General features: G+C 43.8%; 1 protein-coding gene across 5 annotated transcripts in view; it reads left to right on the top strand.

Moving 5' to 3' along the window:
* The window catches only part of ANKRD29 (ankyrin repeat domain 29), a 64,229-nt gene that overhangs the window by 19,346 nt on the left and 24,044 nt on the right, over positions 1 to 20,839 (top strand). For 4 of the 5 annotated variants that reach the window (XM_024236183.3, XM_024236182.3, XM_024236181.3 and 1 more), the window contains 3 exons: positions 4,220 to 4,318; positions 9,008 to 9,106; positions 13,194 to 13,292. In XM_024236183.3, coding sequence (XP_024091951.1) covers positions 4,220 to 4,318; positions 9,008 to 9,106; positions 13,194 to 13,292 — 297 coding nt within the window. The remainder of the gene's footprint in view (positions 1 to 4,219; positions 4,319 to 9,007; positions 9,107 to 13,193; positions 13,293 to 20,839) is intronic. The other variant, XM_063716857.1, reaches the window with a different exon arrangement.

Below are 20,839 nucleotides of genomic sequence, written 5' to 3'. Positions count from 1 at the left end.
GTGGGTTATATCTAACTGGGAAGGTGTTACATGTTCTCCCTCAGTGGTGGTGTTATCAGCACCCTAGATTCTTGTAATCTCCCAGGATAGAAGTCAAGAGAGATTGTCAGATAGCAAAGAGAAAGTTTGTTTAGCTTGTGCATAAGGGAACCAGGTTCCCTATGGAAAGGAAAAGGGTTGCCTGCTCCCCAAGAGAAGTATGTGAGTTTGTTTTATAGGGTCTTTTTACAGGGAAGGGTTTAGTCGGGGCGTGTATAGGAGGGGTTTCTGTAGCACTTGCACAGTAGCTCAATATGCTTTTTAATCATTGCATGTAAGATTAGCATTTTAAATCTCCACCTTCAGGTGTGATTTTTAGCATTAAGATAAGGAAGAGGTGACTATAAGTTGAAGTTTAAGTCTAACTGTGCATGCGGGGCCCCAGGAAGTCCCTACCCACCTAAAGTGAGAACTTCTGGTTAATAGTTTCTTGGGTCTTTTGTTGCTGATTGGCTGTCACAGGATCCTTAGGGTGTCACTTTGCCAGCTGGAAACCTCCATGGCTGGCAGCACCTTCTGCCTAAGTGTTGCTCAGGCCCGTTGGGCTCATTCTGCCCACTTGGCCCAGCAGGTTGCACTTGGTTCACCCTACCAGCCCAGATCTCACGCCTGCCAAGGGCAGGCCAGGTGTGTGAGCAAGCATGGGGTCCAGCCACTGCACACAACCAGGCATGCCAGCTGTGGCGAGGCAGGCAGCTCCAGGCACTGGCACAGGTGCCAGCTCTGTGTGAGGCTGCGGCTGGACCAGGTGTACCACAAGTGGCTTCCACTGCAGACACCAGGGAATGTAGTGGTGCCTGGAAGCTTGGAGATGCCAGCAACCACAGAGCCCCAAAGAGGGTATCATAGCCCTGGCTCAGGGAGCCCCTAGGTCTGGGCTCCCCAAAGGGCTGTAGCTCCTTTCTCCTCATTGCCTGCAATGTGGCAAGCAGAAGGCATGTTTCAGCCCTGTTTGTGTTATAAACAGGGTCATTCACCAGGTCCTAAATTCTTGTCCCACATCCAAGAAGAATGAGGTATGCAAACAACTGGAGGGTGAACAAAGTGGAGAGGAGCTTCACTGAGTGACAGAACACCTCCCAGGAGACCCAAAGTGGGTGGCTCTTTTCTGCAGGCAGGTCATCCTAACAAGTGTTCAGCTCTCAGTGGAGAGGAGACCCATAGTGGGTAGCTCCTTTCCGCAGGCAAGTCATCCTGACGATCTGAGGAGACCCAAAATGGATAGCTCCTCCTGCAGCTGGTAGTCCCGATATCTGTGTTCAGCTCTCAGCAGAGAGGAGACCCACAGTGTGTAGCTCCTTCCTGTAGCTGGTAGTCCTGACCTCTGTGTCCAGCTCTCAGTGGACAGGAGACCCACAATGGGTAGATCCTTCCAACAGCTGATAGTCTGGACATCTTTTTGAATCTGGCTGAGTCAGAGGTTTTTATGGGCTCAGAAAGGAGGGAGTGTGTGCTGATTGGTCCATGGGAAGCCATGGGTGGGAATGTGTCTGCCTCCCAACATCAACATGCCATCCACGGCACCCGGGCTGTTCCTGCCAAGGGGTGCCTACAGGCCCACACCTAGCTGCCCTCAGCCCTTCAGCCTCCCTCCTGTGCTTGTCAGCACCCAAAGTCCGGAGGGGGCCAAGGTTGGGGGGCAAGGCTGGCATGTCAGCACCACCTCAAGCATACATACCTCAAGCACGCACTCCCCTAGCCAGGTCATGACAGACAGCACCCAGGCTCGGCTACAGCTTTGCTCCACACTGGAGCAGGTGCCGGGAGTGGGGAGAGGCCAGGGAGCAGGAGCAGGCACTTCCAAGCCTGCGGGGGTAATGGGGGCTTCCCAGGCCCAGAGAGCACAGGGATGCCCAGAACCGGAGCTGCAGCTGGGCATGGCTGCTCCCGCACAGCCAACTCAATAGGGGATGGGGCTCCCACCTGCTTCCAGCTCCCACTGGACCTGAGGAGCATGCAGCCCCAGCTGCACCTCCCCTGTGGCAGCCTGCATCTTCGCAGCTGCTGCTCCAGACAGGCCACCACTGCCATCAGTGAGAAGTTAGGCAAGCTACAGCTTGACTAAGGGGCTTTTTTTTTTTTCTAGATCACATTTAAAAACAGGCAAACAAGTGGGTGGATCTGCCTGTCTCAGTGGGTCTTATTGTCCCCACTCCCATCCCACACATGCATGTACACACATACATATTCGCAGAGACACCCAGGCCCTTAAGAACAAGTTTTAAGCATGATCACTAGCTTATAGGCCAGGCTGTCCTCAGCTTTTCACACATGAGTGAGACCTACCATCTGGTAAGTGTGTCTGGTAAGGTGTGGTATTAGCTTTGTCCCAAGCTCCAAGCTCAGAAGTGAAGAGTACCTCTATAGGAAAAATGTGTGTTGCCCACAAGAATGGTTCATGATTTTGCTCATATTACACAGTGATTTGGGTACCAATCTTTGAGTAGACTTGTAAAAGTAGATAGGAAGGGAGGATACTAAAAACTGTGTCTCAGAATGTCATGATCAGTTTAAATTTTAGAATCAGGCTGTTTCTTATTGTTATGTCCCATTTTGAGAAATGTTTTGAGCTCATTTTGACTCTGGGCTTGCAATTGGAGAAGTTTGTGCATGAATTATTTATTTTCCTTCTTGTACAAGTAGTCTTCCACTCTGGGGCACTAAAATTTGTAATTTGAATTTTTCCCTGTATTAATGAATGCTAGTGTTTACCAAACACCATACCAAATATCTTGAGTTTCCAAGGGCTGCTGTGACAAATTAACACAAACTGGGTGGCTTCGAACATCAGGAATTTATTCTCTCAGATCTGGAGGCCAGAAGTCCAAAATCAAAGTGTGGGCTGTGCCACACTGCCGCTGGAGGCTCCTGGGGGAATTCCCTTCCTTGTCTCTTCCAGCCCCTGGTGGCTGTCAGCACTCTCTCCTCATCGCCACAGCTCTCCAGTCTCTGCCTATGTGGTCACATTGCCCTCTCTCTGGGTCAAATATCCCTCTGCCTCACTTCAAAAAAAATTTATTGTTTTTTATTGTGGTAAAATACACATAATGTAGACTTTACCCTCTTAGCCATTTTTAAGTGTACAGTTCAGTCTTATTAAATGCATTCGTAATGTGGTGCAACCAACATCACCACCCATCTATCTCTAGAACTCTTTTCATTTTGTAAAACTACACAACTCTGTATCCATTAAATAATAACTTCCCATACTCCCCTTCCCCCAGCCCCTGGCAACCAGCATCCTACTTTCTGGTTCTATAACTCTACTTTAGATATCACAGCAGGCTGGGTGCAGTGGCTCATGCCTGTAATCTCAGCACTTTGGGAGGCCAAGGTGGGCAGCTCACTTGAGGCCAGGACTTCGAGACCAGCCTGGTCAACATAGTGAAACCCTGTTTCTACTAAAAATACAAAAAATAGCCAGGTGTGGGGGTGCACACCTGTAATCCCAGCTACTTGGGAGGCTGAGGCATGAGAATCACTTGAACCTGGGAGGCAGAGGTTGCAGTGAGCCAAGATGGCGCCATTGCACTCCATCCAGCCTGGGTGACAGAGCAAGACGCTGTCTCAAAAAAAAAAAAAAAAAAAAAAAAAAAGATCACAGTAGAATCATATATAGTTGTTGGCCTTTTATGACTAGCTTATTTCACTTAGCATAATGTTATCAAAGCCCATCCATGTTGTAGCATATGTCAGAATTTTCTTTCTTTTTAGCTAAATAATAGTCCATTGTATGGATACATCACATTTTGCTTGTCTGCTCATCCACAGATGGACATTTCAGTGGCTTCCACATTTTAGCTATTGTGAGTAGTGCCTCTGCCTCACTCTTAGAAGGACACTTGTCATTATATTTAGGGCCCACCCAGATAACCCAGGGTAAGCTCTTCTCAAAATCCTTAACTTAATCACGTCTTTTGCCATAGAAGGTAATATTCACAAGTTTTAGGATGAGGACAGATCTTTTGAGGAGCCACCATTCATCCCATTTCACTAAGAATAAAGTTTTCCTTTCCTTTTGTCACTTCTCTGACCAAAAAATAAGAATCTGTTCAAATTTAGCCCCTTCCTAGGCTAGAAGGTTTCTATGCAAGGATATTGTTTTGTTTCTTTGCAGATGTTCAAATCAAATGTAAGATAACCAAGTGTCTTTTAAAACTAGCCTCTCCTTCTCTCCCAGTCAGGTACAACTGCCCTATTCTTTGCCGCCCAGCAAGGCCATAATGATGTCGTGAGATTTCTCTTTGGATTTGGAGCATCCACTGAATTTAGGACCAAAGTGAGATAACCTTCTTGATTTTGCATTATGTTGAAGAATTTCAGCAGCCATGGGTATTGCTTTTCTCCTCATCTATGGTACGAATTTGTGTTTCCCTTTTTACAAGATTCTCAAACCTAAGTAAGTGGATTTCCTCAAGGTTACTTGTAATGGTTCAGGGGTAGCTCTAAGGGTTCTATTCAAAACGTTACATTTTTACTCTGGGCTCACAATTGGAAAATTTTATGGGGAATTACTTCTATCCTTTCCTGAACTGATACCTTTCTACTGTAGAACACTAAATTTTGTAACCAGGAGGGGTACAGTAGCAGTGGCTTTCTAACTTTCCCTGTTTCCATGTTCTTTTTCCCACTTAAGATTAATTCTGATACTATGATAGGAATTGTTGGAAGTATTAATCTGATCCTACTAGATCTGAGACATTTCTAAAGAGGGTGGTTTGGCAGACAGCTTACTTTCATGAGCTATCCTCACTGAAATACATAATACATGGCTACAGTTTACATAGTTGGGAAACTATATAGTGGTTCTTCCTTTAAAGAAGTAATTGGCCAGGCGCGGTGGCTCACGCCTGTAATCCCAACAATTTGGGAGGCCGAGGCAGGGGGATCACGAGGTCAGGAGTTCGAGACCAGCCTGATCAACATGGTGAAACCCTGTCTCTACTAAAAATACAAAAAAAAATTAGCCAGGCGTGATGGCACATGCCTGTAATCCCAGCTACTCAGGAGGCTGAGGTAGGAGAATCATTTGAACCCGGGAGGCAGAGGTTGTAGTGAGCCAAGATCACGCCACTGCACTCCAGCCTGGGTGACAGAGTGAGACTCTGTCTCAAAAAAAAAAAAAAAAAGAAGTAATTGATTTTCATTTTTGACATATAGATAAGAAGGCTGAGAATGTAGAAAGATTAATTTCGTGTTGACGGTATGATTTTACATGATAATATTTTGTAGTAGCAGAATTTGAACTGCCATAAGATTTTTGTAATTGTCAGCTCATTTCTAGCCTAATTATAATTTTTAAATTCCTGAAAATGTGCGCAAGTTGGAAACTTTCAGGTTTTCTTAGTTAATCCTTTTTGTGGACTATTTAGATATCAAGGGAGTTTCCAGTGGGATTTTTTTTCTGTTAAAATGGTAACTGCTGGAGCTGGCCAAGGTGGCTTATGCCTGTAATCCCAGCACTTTGGGAAGCTGAGGCAGGAGGATAGTTTGAGCTCAGGAGTTCAAGACCAGCCTGGGCAACAAAGTGAGACCTCATCTCTATTAAAAAAAAAAAAGGATTCGCTGGGCATGGTGGCACATGCCTATAGTCCCAGCTATTTGAGAGGCTGAGGCGGGCAGATCACTTGAGCCCGAGAGGTCAAGACGGCAATGAGCCATGATCATACCACTGCACTCCAGCCTGGGTCACAAAGGAAGACCCTGTCTCAAAAAAATAAATCAAATAATAAAATTCTAACCATTAAGTAGATGTGAATTTCATATAAGGTTTTGTCTTTTCTGAAATCTGCTATTGTACTATGTATATGCCTTCAAACTTACTGAGTATAACATACAGTAATACTATATATATTTTTTTACATTATTATTTTATTTTCTATTATAAAAGTGATAACTAAAAATAGAAAGTAAAGTCCTATGAACCTAAATCTCAACTCTTTGAACTAAGGTCGAAACGATCATGAGTGACCATATGACTGCTTCAGTCTTCTTGGTTAATGAGTGAATGCTGGCTTAAAGCCTTTGTACATGAGCCAGTTTGTACTATCTCAGAAATCCAGGGAACATGGAACTCAGGATGAGCAATTCCACAGATTTGCATTAGGTCAGCTGCCGGTATCCAAGAGCTTTCCATGGGAAGAAGAGAGGGCTGAGAGGCTTTCAGTTTTAAATGATCCTGTCATCAAAACTTTGCTTCAACAATTGTTCTCACTGTTACTAAATCTATATGCCCCAAAACTGTGTTTTATAAAATAAAAGAGGCTGAGCATGGTGGCTTACACCTAGCACTTTGGGAGGCTGAGGCAGGCAGATCGCTTGAGCCCAGGAGTTCAAGACCAGCCTGGGCAACATGGCGAAACCCCGTCTCTACTAAAAATACAAAAATTAGCCAGGCATGGTTGCATGTGCCTGTAGTCCCAGCTACTTGGAAGGCTGAGATGAGAGGATCGCTTGAGCCTGGGAGGTCAAGGCTGCAGTGAGTCATGATTTCGCCATTGCACTCCAGCCTGGGTGACAGAGTGAAACCCTGTCTCAAAAAAAATTTTTTTTAATTAAATTAAAGAGGCCAGGTGGGATGGCTCACACCTGTAATCCCAGCACTTTGGGAGACCAAGGTGAAAGGATTGCTTGAGACCAGGAGTTGGAGACCAGCCTGGGCAATGTAGCAAGACCCTATCTCTATAAAACATTTTTTAAAAAATTAGTCAGGTATTGTGATGCCAGCTACTCAGGAGGCTGAGGTGGGAGGATTGCTTGAGCCCAGGAGTTCCAGACCAGCTTGGGCCACATAGCAAGACCCCATCTATAAAAAAGTAAAAAAATTTTAAAAGCTGGCACAGTGACATACACCCGTAGTCCCAGCTGCTCAAGAGGCTAGGGCAGGAAGATCGCTTGAGCTCAAAAGTTCAAGGCTGCAGTGAGCCATGATTGCACCACTGCAGCCAGCCTGGGCGACAGAGCAGGACCCTGACATACATACATACATACAAAAATAACAGCAGTTCGTCCATGAGAATCGTCGTATTTTATCTTTTCTGTTACTTTATTAGGCAGGAAAATTTATTACTTTATTAGCTAGGAAAATTAACAGGATAAAGCTTAGAAATGGTGCTTATTCCTGCTGTTAGGCAATTTTGTGATGCCTCCCCACCACTACCGTCTACCACCAGCCTCAGCCTTCAGTCTCCCTCCTCTCCATTCCCCACTCTTCAAAGCCCATCTCAAGCACCCTACCCCACCACAGAGCCTGCCTCTGGGAAAGCCCTACCCAGCCACACGCAGCCCCGTAGGATGTTACCTGCCTATGAACTCGAGACCTCTTATAGCAGTGTTTCTCCACATGAGGCCCACCTGCCACTTGCCTACACAATCAACCCACATGACTGGTCAAAAGGCATATTTCTGGATCTCACCCCAGACCTACTGAAGGTGGGGCTGAGGGTGGGGCTCTATGAGTAGGCATTTTGAACAAACACCTTATGCCCAAATTTAGAAACTACAATATCTTATATTTATGATTCATATTTTAGAACCAGATTACGTGTTTTTGAATTACTTATAATTAGCTCAGATGTCCAGGTCAGAGAGCCAAACAACTCAACAACACTAGATGGGAAAAAAGAATGCCTTAGCTGTAGCACCTGAGGAAAACCTTAAGGATTTTAGTTGACCACAAACTCAATGAGTCAGCAGTGTGATGTGGTTGGTAGAAAAGCTCTAATTTAGGCTGCAGAGATAAAAGTAGAGTAGATGGAGCACAGGAATATCCCATTCCACATCAGAGCACGTGTGCTTTACAGTGCCCTGCTTAGTTGGTTTCTTTTTTTTTTTTTTTACTTTTTTTATTTGTTTGTTTTGACACAGTGTCTCGCTCTGTCACCCAGGCTGGGGTGCAGTGGTGTGATCTTGGCTCACTGCAGCCTCCACTTCCTGGGCTCAATCGATCCTCCGACCTCAGCCTCCCAAGTTGCTGGGACTACAGGTGCACACCACCACACCCTGGCTAATTTTTGTTGCTCAGGCTTCTGCTTAGTTTTTAGGGCCACACTTTTAAAGAGCCCTGGACAAATTGGCACATGTTAAAAGGAAAATACTAAGTAGGATAGTGAGAAACACACAGAATGTGCCATAGCTATCCGCTCTTTTAATGGAAGCAGATCTTGTCCCATGAGGGCAATGGCCCCAGAGGGTTACCCCATAGAAACACCTTAATCTCAGTGGCCTACCACTGGGTTACATCACAGGGAGAAGACAGCGTTTCCCCAGGAAGTCTCTGGCTTGAAGCCCTGGGAGGCTTTTCTGATGATTCCAAGAACTGACAAGACTTTCTGGTCTGTGTTTCTCATATTGAGAAGCAAATAGATGATGCTGCATTTGGCGTAGGAATTTTCTAAGTTAACTCACAATAAATAACTTGGTCAAATAACTGTAATACATCTCTAGCAAGCCGCCCACATATACAACATAATCATGTCCTTAGGATGAACTCTGCCATAATTATAAAGAAAAAGTAAAAGGGATAAAAGAGGGAAAGTAGGCCAGACACGGTGGCTCACACCTGTAATCCCAGCACTTTGAGAGGCCGAGGCAGGTGGATCACTTGAGGTCAGGAGTTCAAGACCAGCCTGACTGACATAGTGAAACTCCATCTCTTCTAAAAATACAAAAATTAACTGGGCATGGTGGCATGCGCCTGTAGTCCCAGCTACTTGGGAGGCTGAGGCAAGAGAATCACTTGAACCCAGGAGGCAGAGATTGCAGTGAGCCGAGATCGCACCACTGCACTCCAGCCTGGGTGACAGAGCAAGACTCCATTTCAAAAAAAAAAAAAAAAAAAGAGGGAAAGTGAGTTTGTTATTATCTTTGGGAAAACTCTCTTCCTAAATTCTATGTATGTGAGGAACATCTGCTGGTGAATTATGTGCCTGCGCCACCTCTAATGTGTTTATACTTTGCATGTCCATAGGACGGGGGCACCGCCCTGTTGGCTGCCAGTCAGTACGGGCACATGCAGGTGGTGGAGACCTTGCTGAAGCACGGAGCAAACATCCATGACCAACTTTATGTGAGTGCATTTCGGGGGGACATTAGGACATTTCTCATCACACACAAAATTGCAGTCTAAATTCAGATGCCAGAAATGCCAACTTCAAAAATATTTTAATGGACAGTAGGACTTGGGTCTGAGTCGAGAAAAATATACAGCAGACCAGATGGGCTTTTTTTATATAGAAACCATGTATCTGGCCGGGCGCGGTGGCTCACGCCTGTAATCCCAGCACTTTGGGAGGCCGAGGTGGGTGGATCACAAGGTCAGGAGTTCGAGACCAGCCTGGCCAACATGGTGAAACCCCGGCTCTACTAAAAATACAAAACTTAGCCAGGGATGGTAGTGGGTGCCTGTAATCCCAGCTACTCAGGAGGGTGAGGCAGGAGAATCACTTGAACCCAGGAGGTGAAGGTTGCGGTGAGCTGAGATCACACCATTGCACTCCAGCCTGGGTGACATAGTGAGACTCTGTCCCCCACTGACAAAAAAAGACCATTTATCTTATTTACCCATCTTTGTTCTCCCTTTTAAATGTTTGTTGTGCAGATGAAACATTTCTTGTACCTATGCAATTAAGACCTTCAAAAATCATGTGATACTTATTCGTACCATGACAAACTACAAAGCCCAGCATATGGACTTGCTGAAAACCAAAATATACAACATTTTTCTAAATGCGCTCATTGGATATAAAAATATACTGCTGTAGTATTTGTGAGGAAGGGCACAAAGAGGAGAAATCTAAGGTATTTGGTAGAAAAGTGAGGTTGGATGGATGAAGACCTCTGTGAAATATATACATGCCATTGACCTGTGAAAGGCATCCACTGCTAGTGCGGGTCTGTTTGCAGCTAACTGTCAATTAGCACATCATCACCCAAGGGCCTTTCAATTAATTGTTGTTATAATGCCATAGGATTTACGACAAACATTACTCTAGTTTTGTAGGCAAAAATAGAATATAGGGAGATGAATTGACTTGACAGTCTCATGGTGAAGAGTGGAAAAATTCCTACTTCCAATTATCTAGGAACCGTATTTTAGGCTGTCCTACAGCTAGACATTTAACCCTTATGCCCGGGGCACTATACTTTCATAGACATGTAATGAGCTCTGTAGGTGTGAACTTTTCCATTTGAACACCCTTTCCAGAGTTTACATGGTTAACCCTGACAAATCACAGGCCTCTTTGAAATTCATAGCAGCTAGCCTCACCCTCTGCACTTCAAAATCTGTAACACACTTTGAGCCTGCAACATTACCAGTAGAATGATTGAATTACTTGATAATGATCTAAAGAGGCGATTCTCAACTCTGGCTGCCCATTAGAATTATCTGGAAAGGTTTAAAAAAATACCAATTTCGAGGCCCACCCCAGACCAACAAAACTGGAGTCTCTGAAGGCACAGCTTGGGCAACAGGTAGTTCTCACATGTAGCCTAATCTAAGAAGCACAGGTCTAAAGGTTAGATATGTCTTTGGCTATATATAGGTAGAGTATATCTGAGGGTGTGTAGTGCATATATATATATATATACACATTGAATAGGAAAAGCCAAAGTGTTTGGTGAAAAGAAAAGCCCCTTCCCATAGTAATTTCCTCTCTGTTTTAAGGTGACTCAAGAAATTTCATGCATTATAACTTCCATTTTGTATTAAGACCTTTACCTTTACCCAAACAATCTAAATATTTTCTTAAAAACGATTGAAATATGGATGGGTGGGGCAGAACCGAAACTTGGAATGCACAGTGAAAAATTCAATGCATGGGTAGTTCATCTTGGAAAATTCCTGAGAGTTAAAAAAAAATTTAAAAAAAAAAAAAGAAAAAGAAAATTCCTGAGAGTTTTCAGCAGCTAAGGACATGGTAGACTTTCCGAAAATTTTATTCCCATATAAAACATCTGCTTGAAAATCTGTACAGGCTGATTAATTTCTTAATGATTGCCTGGAGGGCAGTTTGGCAGCTCAGCTGACGCCCACTGGAAATCCAGGACCCTCCACGTGACATACGTGGCTGGGCTTGCAGGGAAATATGTCTTATATTTTTGCTTGAGGTTAGTGTTCCCAATGGGAGGTGTAGTAATTAGCTGGGTTCGCTAGGTGTTTTCCTCTAGGGTGTGCTCTGGTTTTCCACTGTGGTCTGAAAACAATGAAGCTCACCCTGCGCTGCGAATGTTATCAGGCTGAAGGGAGCATCCGGGGAGAATGCATGCTATCAGCTGATCCACACATCTGCCGAAAGCACCGAGTGACATGTGTCCAAGAAAACAGAAATACCCAGAAGGCATAGATACTCAGTTAAGACGAAAACTAAAGAGCACTGGAAAAGGGGCACTTGCTCTGGGCTTTATGCAGGAGTGCTTTTTTGTGTTTATAGGTGTTGTCGGTGTCTGCTGGGCTGGCAGAGAGCCACTTTGTGGAGATGGTTTCTAGGGCAGTTGTATTGAAAACATCTTACAGGGTTCTTTTGTGTTTTGTTTTGTTTTGTTTTATTTTGTTTTAGAGACAGGGTCATCTGGATGTGGTGGCTCATGCCTGTGATCCTAGTGCTTTGGGAGGCAGAGGCAGGAGGATCGCTTGAGCCCAAGAGTTCGAGACCAGCCTGGGCAACATAGCAAGACCCTGTCTCTACTATAAATTTTTTTTAAAAATTAACTGGATGTGGTGATGCACGCCTGTAGTCCCAACAACTCAGGAGGCTGAGGTGGGAGGATCGCTTGAGCTGAGGAGGTTGACGCTGCATTGAGCTGTGGTCGCGCCACTACTCTCCAGGTCTGGGTGACAGAGGGAGACACTGTCTCAAAAAAAAAAGAAGAAGAAGAGAGAGAGAGACAAGGTCTTGCTATGTTTCCAGGGCTGGTCTTGAACTCCTGGGCTCAAGCAATCCCCCTGCCTCAGCCTCTTGAGTAGTTGGGACCACGGGTGTATGCCATCATACCCAGCTGCATATTGTATCTTAATTCTTGCAGAATACAAGTTCTTGTATTCATGAACATATTGTATCATGTTGGGGGAACAAGGATAAGGGGACAAGAAAGAGAAAAGGGTAGGAAAGATCTAATTAAAAGGACACCTTTTACTCTCAATTCTTTTTTCTTTTTTTTGAGACAGGGTCTCACTTTGTTCCCTCAGTTTGGAGTCCAATGGCACAAACACGGCTCACTGTAACCTCAACTTCCCAGGCTCAAGTGATCCTCCTGCCTCAGTGCCCCCAAGTAGCTGGGACTATAAGCACGTGCCACCTCACCCAGCTAATTAAAAAAAAAGAATTTTTAGAAATTTAAAAATATATTAAAAATAAATTTAAAAATGAGGTTTGGGGGATTTGTATATCTAACATTTGGCTCTTCATTGACAAAAAGGTGGAAACCTACAAAGAGATGGAGGTGGAAAATTATATTAAATGTGTATATTTTAAATCTAATTTATTTTATTTTATTCATTTTGAGACAGAGTCTCACTCTGTTGCCCAGGCTGGAATGCAGTGATGCAATCTTGGCTCACTATAACCTCCATTTCCTGGGTTCAAGAGATTCTTCTGCCTCAGCCTCCCAAGTACCTGGGATTACAGGTACGCAGCACCACACCTGGCTAATTTTTGTATTTTTATTTGTTTTTTGTTTTTTGAGGAGGAGTTTGGCTCTTTTGCCCAGGCTGAAATGAAGTGGCGTGATCTCAGCTCACTGCAACCACTGCCTCCAGGTGCAAGCGATTCTCCCGCCTCAGCCTCCGGAGTAGCTGGGATTATAGGTGCCCGCCACCACGCCTGGCTAATTTTTTGTATTTTTAGTAGAGATGGGGTATCACCCTGTTGGCCAGGCTGGTCTCGAACTCCTGACATCAGGTGATCCACCTGCCTCGGCCTCCCAAAGTGCTAGGATTACAGGCGTGAGCTGCCGTGCCCAACCTAATTTTTGTGTTTTTAGCAGAGACGGGATTTCGCCGTGTTGGCCAGGCTGGTCTCCGTCTCCTGGATTCACCTACCTTGGCCTCCCAAATAGCTGGGATTACAGGCATGAGCCACTGCGCCCGCCCTGATTTCTTTTAAAATAAGTGTGAAAGATAATGTTTTTAATGCTTTTAATTTGTTCTCTCTCAGGATGGAGCCACTGCCCTCTTCCTAGCTGCCCAAGGTGGTTACTTGAATGTTATTCGATTACTGCTGGCTTCAGGAGCAAAAGTCAACCAGCCAAGGCAGGTAATGTCCACTGTTGACATTTGCCCGAGCACATGGAGCATGGGGCAGGGAGGGCTGGGTGTCCCCTGGCAGCACATAGCTGAGATAACCAGTAAGCTCAAGGCATCCTTTAAACCCTTCTGCTTCTGTGATGAAAAGTTAATCTTTGATTAGGGTATCTCCTGTTCTATGCTCTGAACTGACCTGAAAGCCTATGAAACCAAGCTGACATCACAGTTCAGTACTTTCAAAACTTAAGTATTTGATGTCTGAGGTCAAGTACACACTCTGCCACCTCCTGTGCAAACAAATTATGGCTGCGCTGATCTAATGAGTGCAGGCTGGCCTGGGACATAGGTAAACAGATGTGGGTCAGGTAACCTGGCCTCTGCTGATAATGCTACCTTACTACCTGCTCACCACTTCTTCCAGCAAGCCAAAGAGGAGCCCATGCCGTTGGAATCATTAGGAGGTTCTGCACCTTCATCTCTCACAATTATTATGCTGTTGAGACTTCATTTACCAACAGCAAGCTAATAGCTAGCAATTCAATGAACTGAAAGTAAAAGAACAGAAATGTAGGCTGGGAGTGGTGGCTCATGCCTATAATCCCAGCACCCTGGGAGGCCGAGGCAGGAGGATCACTTGAGGCCAGGAGTTTGAGGCCAGCCTGGCCATGATGAAACCCCGTCTCTACTAAAAATACAAAAATTAGCCAGGCGTGGTGGCACATGTCTGTAATCCCAGCTACTTGGGAGGCTGAGGCAGGAGAATCACTTGAACCTCGGAGGCAGAGGTTGCAATGAGCCGAGATCGCACCACTGCACTCCAGTCTTGGCAATAGAACAAAACTGTCTCAAAAAAAGAGTAATAATTTTAAAAAAGAAGAAAAAAGAACAGAAATGCAAGATTATACAGGCAGCACTTTATAAACAGTGAAAAACCTTCCAAATGTACAGTATTATAATTAGCTTCTCTTGTGTAGGTACTATTTTTGCCCAGATTAACTTTTTTTTTTTTTTTTTTTTTTTTTTTGAGACAGTGTCTTGCTCTGTCACCCAGGCTGGAGTGTGCTGGCATGATCTCGACCCATTGCAACCTTCGCCTCCTGGGTTCAAGCGATTCTTGTGCCTCAGCCTCCCAAATAGCTAGGATTACAGGTGTGCACCACCATGCCCAGCTAATTTTTGTATTTTTAGTAGAGATACATTTTGATAGAGAGCCATGTTGCCCAGGCTGGTCTTGAACTCCTGGCCTCAAGTGATCCACACCCCTTGGGCTCCCAAAGTGCTGGGGTTACAGGTGTGAGCCACCATGCCTGGCGCCAGATTAATTTATTTTTAACAAAACATTTCAAATTAAGGAAACATTACTATAAAGGTAGTTTCCTAGGAAAAAGTCAAGGTGATTTCATACCCAGGCACATCTCCACTGTAATATGACCTGATACAGGAATGCCTTTCTGTGTTCACGTAATGAATAGCTATGAGAACTTTAAGGTTGGTCTGAGTTCTTGGACACAGGTTTCTTTGGTCTTTAGAAGCCCAAGCACATAAGGAGCCTGAGATAAAGAAAGAGCCTTTGGGCAGAGTGGTTTGAAGTTAGGAAAGCAAAGTGGTTTTGAGGTCAGGAATCCCGAGTTCTCGATCCATCTCTGCCAATAATTTGAGCTGTGTGGTTTTGAACAAGTGAATCAACCTCTCTGGGCCTGACTTTCATCACTGAAAATTAGGAGGCTGAGCAGGATGAGCCTGATGGTCTCTTCAGATGCCCACATTTTAAATAATTGTTTTATTCAACATTCAATCAATATTTCTTGAGTACTTATCATGTGCCAAACAGTGCTATCAATGTAAGGTTATATTTTTAGAATTGTAAAGTTATTCTTAGGTGGCCCCAGGAATACTCCTGGGAAAGGAAGCAGTTTCAAAAAAACTTTTACTTCTGTACCTGCTAGAGTTGACTTTCGAGGATTGGAGTTTAATATTTTCGTATTGGTCCTTCTTATTTTGTTATTGTTGATTGATTCTGAATCAGAGGATTCATTTTACTAAAATTAGTAAAAGGAATTGGTTATTTTTAGATTGCTTAAGTTTGATTTGGGGGCCATTATTGAAGATACCACTGTGAATTTAGAATGTGAGGTTATCAAGATTATCAAGTCTCTCTATTAGTACATCCTTCCAAAATAATTTCTGGCACTTTGAATTTTATTCTTTATATGCCTAAAGTACTGTTTGTAAAAAACCAAGTCGATATAAGAGATTATATTTCAAATGTTGCATGAGTCATGCCCACTTAAACCTAAAATGAGTCATGCAGTGATGTTGAAGCCAAGAAGTTAAAGAGTAAACCAACATTGCAGCAGTAGCCACAACACACCACCATAGCTGTTTTTTCTTCCTCAAGGGTTAGGATAACCTGGTCAAAGTGGATGATTTAGTTTTTGAGTGCAGGGATCCACCCTCTGGTCAAGGAGCAAGTGCTACACCTTCTAAAGACTGCATCTAATGCAATTGTTTTGAATTATTTTGAGTTCAGCCCTAAAAGAATTGTTATTCAGGAAAAGGGTGTCTTATAAAATAAGAATTGCTTTGGGGAAAAAAGGCAATGGAATTTTTCCTTTTTATAGAGTACACTCACCCCATTGTGCCCTCAAATCATAATAATTTTTATTACCTACTGTGAGCTTATAGTTAGAGGTTGTTATCTATCCAGGTCAGACTAGCTCAAGTTCCGTCTTCTCTGAAAGTATAAACTCTGCATATTTATTATGTTCCAAGAAAACAGTGCTATACCTGCACATGGCCTACCTATATTCTATAGGTAGAGCATTTGGAAACCAATGTTTTATTCTGAAATCTCAGCTGACACATTGAGTCATTATTGGAAAATCCTTGAATTTACAAAATGAGGACAGAGATACCTGCCTGGTTTAATTTCCTAATACTTTTGGCTAAATCTGATTTGTAATTGTTGCACTGACATTCTATGAAGCCCTACCATTTTATTATGGTATCCTGTAACAGGATGTTGACAAAGTTACATTGAAATTACTCAGCTGACATTTGATATGAGCTTCAGGGAATCTGAACTGTAGTGGGATGACTTTTCTTTGTAACTCTATCACTGAGAACTAAATGAAGACCTTTTTAGTACTTTGGGATGAGGAATCATAATCCCAAAGCTAGTCATAGCCAGACAGTAGGAAGACTATGTTCTTGATTTGAAACTTCAAAAAATATTTTCCTTCCATACCGTCCTAAGCCAAAAGGTCAAGAGTCATAGAGAGCATTGAAATATAGATTTCACTCTAACAATTCATTTTCATTTCTTTCCATGTGTCCTCACCAAGTTGAGTTGTTATGAGTCAGACCTTTTTAATCAGTAGCTGAGGTGGCTATTTCTATTTTTCTATTAACCAAATGCCTCGACATATATTTTCCCAACTCAACTCAACCATCTTATTAAAACAATACTTTTATAGAATGCAAAGGTCTGATCCTGTTAACCCAGAGCTGAGGTTAGTCAGTTAACTCATCTCTATCTAGTCTTTTTCATGTGCTAAACAGTATTTCTTTGAAGCCTGGAGGAAAAGCCATCTACTAAAGTGCCTTCTCCTAACAGAAGCTACAGAGAGTAGCCCAGAAAGTAAATGTTCTCCTAGGTCAGAAGCTTAGAGGGGTGAACCCATCAATGGCAGTGGGAGAAGGAGCCAAAAGATTAGCGTAGAATCCTGAGGGTTTGGAAATGGGAGCAGACAGCCATAAGAAGTCCTTGCTGCTTGTCAAGGGCAGAGACTCTGTCTTGTTCCGTTTGCACATGGTACACACTCAGAAAAAGTGTGTCGACTGCCAGAAGATCCCCATGGCTGGTGCAGAGCATGTCTGGAAGCCTGCAGCATTTAGTGATCAGTGCCTGAGAGTTAGAAGAAGGCTCCAGATATAGGGCCCAGACTCATAAGCAGGACATCAGCCCCAGGAAGACTGTAAGAGGCAGCTAGGGAGCAGACCCAGATTTTTTGGGTGGAGAGCAGCTTGGAAATTATGGGGATATAGATATCTTAAAATGAAACAGAGGCCCCATTTTGCTTATTAACTGTGTGACCTTAGCAAGTTGCCTACTCTCCCTGACTCTCAGTATTTTAGGACTACTGTGAGAATTAAATAAAATAATCCCTGCAAAACTCTTAATGCAGTAGCTGATACACACCCAGTGCAATGTTAGGTATGGCTGTTATTATCATTTCTATTCCAACCAGGCCTCACTGGAACAGAAAACCCATCAGAAAACAAGGCTGCACTTTCTCTAGTGAGTCGTGTGTTCTCTGTCATCTCAAAGTCTCTTCATATCTGTCTCTCCCCACTCCTTTCTTTTTTACCAGTTTCGTCTGCTTACTTATCTTGTATGTGGTCCCCAGGTTTATGGATCAGACTGCCAAACTCGGGATAGCCATGTCATTGTCACAGCTCATCTTTGTGCACCAGGCCACAGTGACTGGCTGGCCTGCCTGTCCTCAGTCCCGTCACCCTTGACTGGGGAGGATAGAGTCAGACCATGGGCAATGCAGCATCTGGTAACATCTCTTACAGACCCATTTGCTGGGCCAGGCACACGGTGCAAGGGACAATCATAAGAAATAGGCTCCAGGGCAGGGTAGGGTGGGTAAGAAAATTATCTCAATATTGAACTCCCTCTGCCACGGGCAAGGTTCCTCACAGCTCTTGGACTCCCAACTTCAAATAGAATTGGTCCTCAAGACTTTGTGACTGGCCTAACCCTGTAGGTAGAAGTAACCTAAGTGTGACGGCTGGAAATCGTGGAAGCAAAGAGCTAGTGCCGCTTCAGATACTCATTCCCACAGAAGAGGATGGTTTTAGTTCTTTTTTCCAAATACTCTCAGGAGCCTAAATAAGACCATCCAAGGTTAGTCTCTAATACAGGTTGTGTCATATACCCCATCTCATGCTGTGATCTGGCTGTAAAAATGATCTCAAATCAAATGAGGGAATAACAGAGTTGGAGGAAACTATAAAACTCACTCTATTTAGCCATCCATCGGTACTCGAATCCTTTCTATGATAATCAACTACTGTTGAACACCTCTAGGCATGGGAAACTCACTCCTCTCTGATCAGTTTCTTTGGTCTTAGCCAACACTCATTAAACTTTTATACATTGACGCCAAGTCTCCATGCAGCTTTCACCCATCTGTCTTCTTTCTATCACTTGGTCTGAAAAATTGGTCTAAATCCTTTTCTACTTGATATACACACACATAGTAAAAGACAGCTATCATAACCCTATGAATCTCATTCTTCTTCAAGCTAAATGTTCTATTACCTTTTTTTTTTTTTTTGAGATGGAGTCTCACTCTGTCGCCCAGGCTGGAGTGCAGAGGAATGATCTTGGCTCACTGCAACCTCCGCCTCCCAGGCTCAAGTGATTCTCCTGCCTCAGAATCCTGAGTTGCTGGGACTACAGGCGTGCACCACCACACCCGGCTAACTTTTGTATTTTTAGCTGAGAAGGGGTTTCGCCATATTGGCCAGGCTAGTCTCAAACTCCAGGCCTCAAGCGATTCGCCCCACCTCGGCCTCCCAAAGTGCTGGGATTACAGGTGTGAACCACCATACCTGGCCATTACCTTTTTAAAAAAAGTGCTGTAGAGGTTATAACTTCACAATGATTTCTTTGATTTAATATGAAAGTATTAAAAATATCAAAGTATATGGAAGTATTCAAAAACCTATTTGAATATTTTTAAATGTTTTTTCACATTTTGATACATTCCCAAACTCTACAAAAAGGAGCTAAATTGACTTACTTTTCATCATTTTCAAAATTATTTTTATATCTTTAATTTTGAAAAATATATAAAATCGCCAGACACGGTGGCTCACACCTATAATCCTAGCACTTTGGGAGGCCGAGGCGGGCAGATTACAAGGTCAGGAGATCGAGACCATCCTGCCTAACATGGTGAAACCCCAACTCTACTAAAAATACAAAAAAATTAGCCAGGCATGGTGGTGGGCGCCTGTAGTCCCAGCTACTCGGGAGGCTGAGGCAGGAGAATGGCGTGAACCTGGGAGGTGGAGCTTGCAGTGAGCCAAGATTGCGCCACTGCACTCCAGCCTGGGCGACAGAGCAAGACTCCGTCTCAAAAAAAAAAAAAATGAAGTCATTGTTCTTTTTTTTTAGAGATGGGGGCCTCACTGTGTTGCTGAGGCTAATCTCGAACTCCTGGGCTCAAGCCATCCTCCCGCCTTGGCCCCCCAAAGTGTTGGGATTACAGATGTGAGCCACTGCACCCCATCATTTTCATGATGAAAATGAAGGCTCTAACCATTATACCAGAAGGAAAAAATAAGAGAAAACAGAAATTAAGGTGTACAAAAGAGGAAAACCTCTCCTAATTCATAAACTAAATAAGCAACTGATAGGTAATCTGATTTGACAGTAATGCTCTAATTCACATGCAACTCCCTGGGTTCCAAAATCAGATTTGAGATGTAATGACTAGTAATGAAATACACAGGCGGCCCCCAAATCTCATTTTCCCACTCATTCCTACCTGCTCACAGTCAGTTATCTCACAGGGTCGATGGAGGAATCAAATTAAAAAGCATATGGAAGTATTTTGTGAACAAAAGTACAAATTAAGGGGCTTATTATTTCTCATGATAAATACTACTCAGATGCAGTTAACATTTCCTAAGCATCTGTGAGCCAGTGCTCATGCTTACCACCTTTCTGTATGTTTTCTCGCTTATCTCTGCGAAGCTAATAATTTTTCCTAAGAGGACACTCAGACTGAGATGATTTGCCTAAGGTCTTACAACCAGGAAGAAATGATTGCTTTTTCCACCTCCCATGACTATTCCAATTAAGATGATATATTTGATGAGTGTTATCATTGATGTTCTAAATTGATAATAATAATTTTTTGGCCAGTCACGGTGGCTCATGCCTGTAATCCCAGCACTGTGGGAGACAAAGGCGGGTGGATCACTTGAGGTCAGGAGTTTGAGACCAGCCTGGCCAACATGGTGAAACTCCGTCTCTACTTAAAATACAAAAATTAGCCAGGTGTGGTGGTGCATGCCTGTAGTCTCAGCCTCTCAGGAGGCTGAGGCAGGAGGATCTCTTGAATCTGGGTGGTGGAGGTTGCAGTGATCTGAGATGGCACCACTGCACTCCAGCCTGGGCAACAGAGCAAGACTCCATGATAGGTAGGTAGGTAGGTAGATAGATAGATAGATAGATAGATAGATAGATAGATAGATAGATAATTTTTCACAATATAGCACCTTTTAGCACTTTCCCACATATTAGTTTCAATTTTTAATACAAGTTTACTAATAATGACCAAGCCATTGAAAAGCACATTGAATAGACAGCTGGCTGCCGTTTTTCGCTGGCTGCCTCTCCCTGCCCGCCCTCTGGTGGAGAGAGTGACAAAGAACAAAACAGACCCAGAGCAGGCACGGAGGGAGAAGCGCATTAGTATTGGCACTGGCTTGGACCCACACTCCCCTCCTGCCTCCCAGGGTCCCACCCGCACC

Source organism: Pongo abelii, chromosome 17 (assembly GCF_028885655.2).
Source record: "Pongo abelii isolate AG06213 chromosome 17, NHGRI_mPonAbe1-v2.0_pri, whole genome shotgun sequence".
NCBI lineage: Eukaryota > Metazoa > Chordata > Mammalia > Primates > Hominidae > Pongo > Pongo abelii.
The sequence above is the reverse complement of the archived record's forward strand: the minus strand, read 5'-3'. Positions and strand labels throughout refer to the sequence as shown.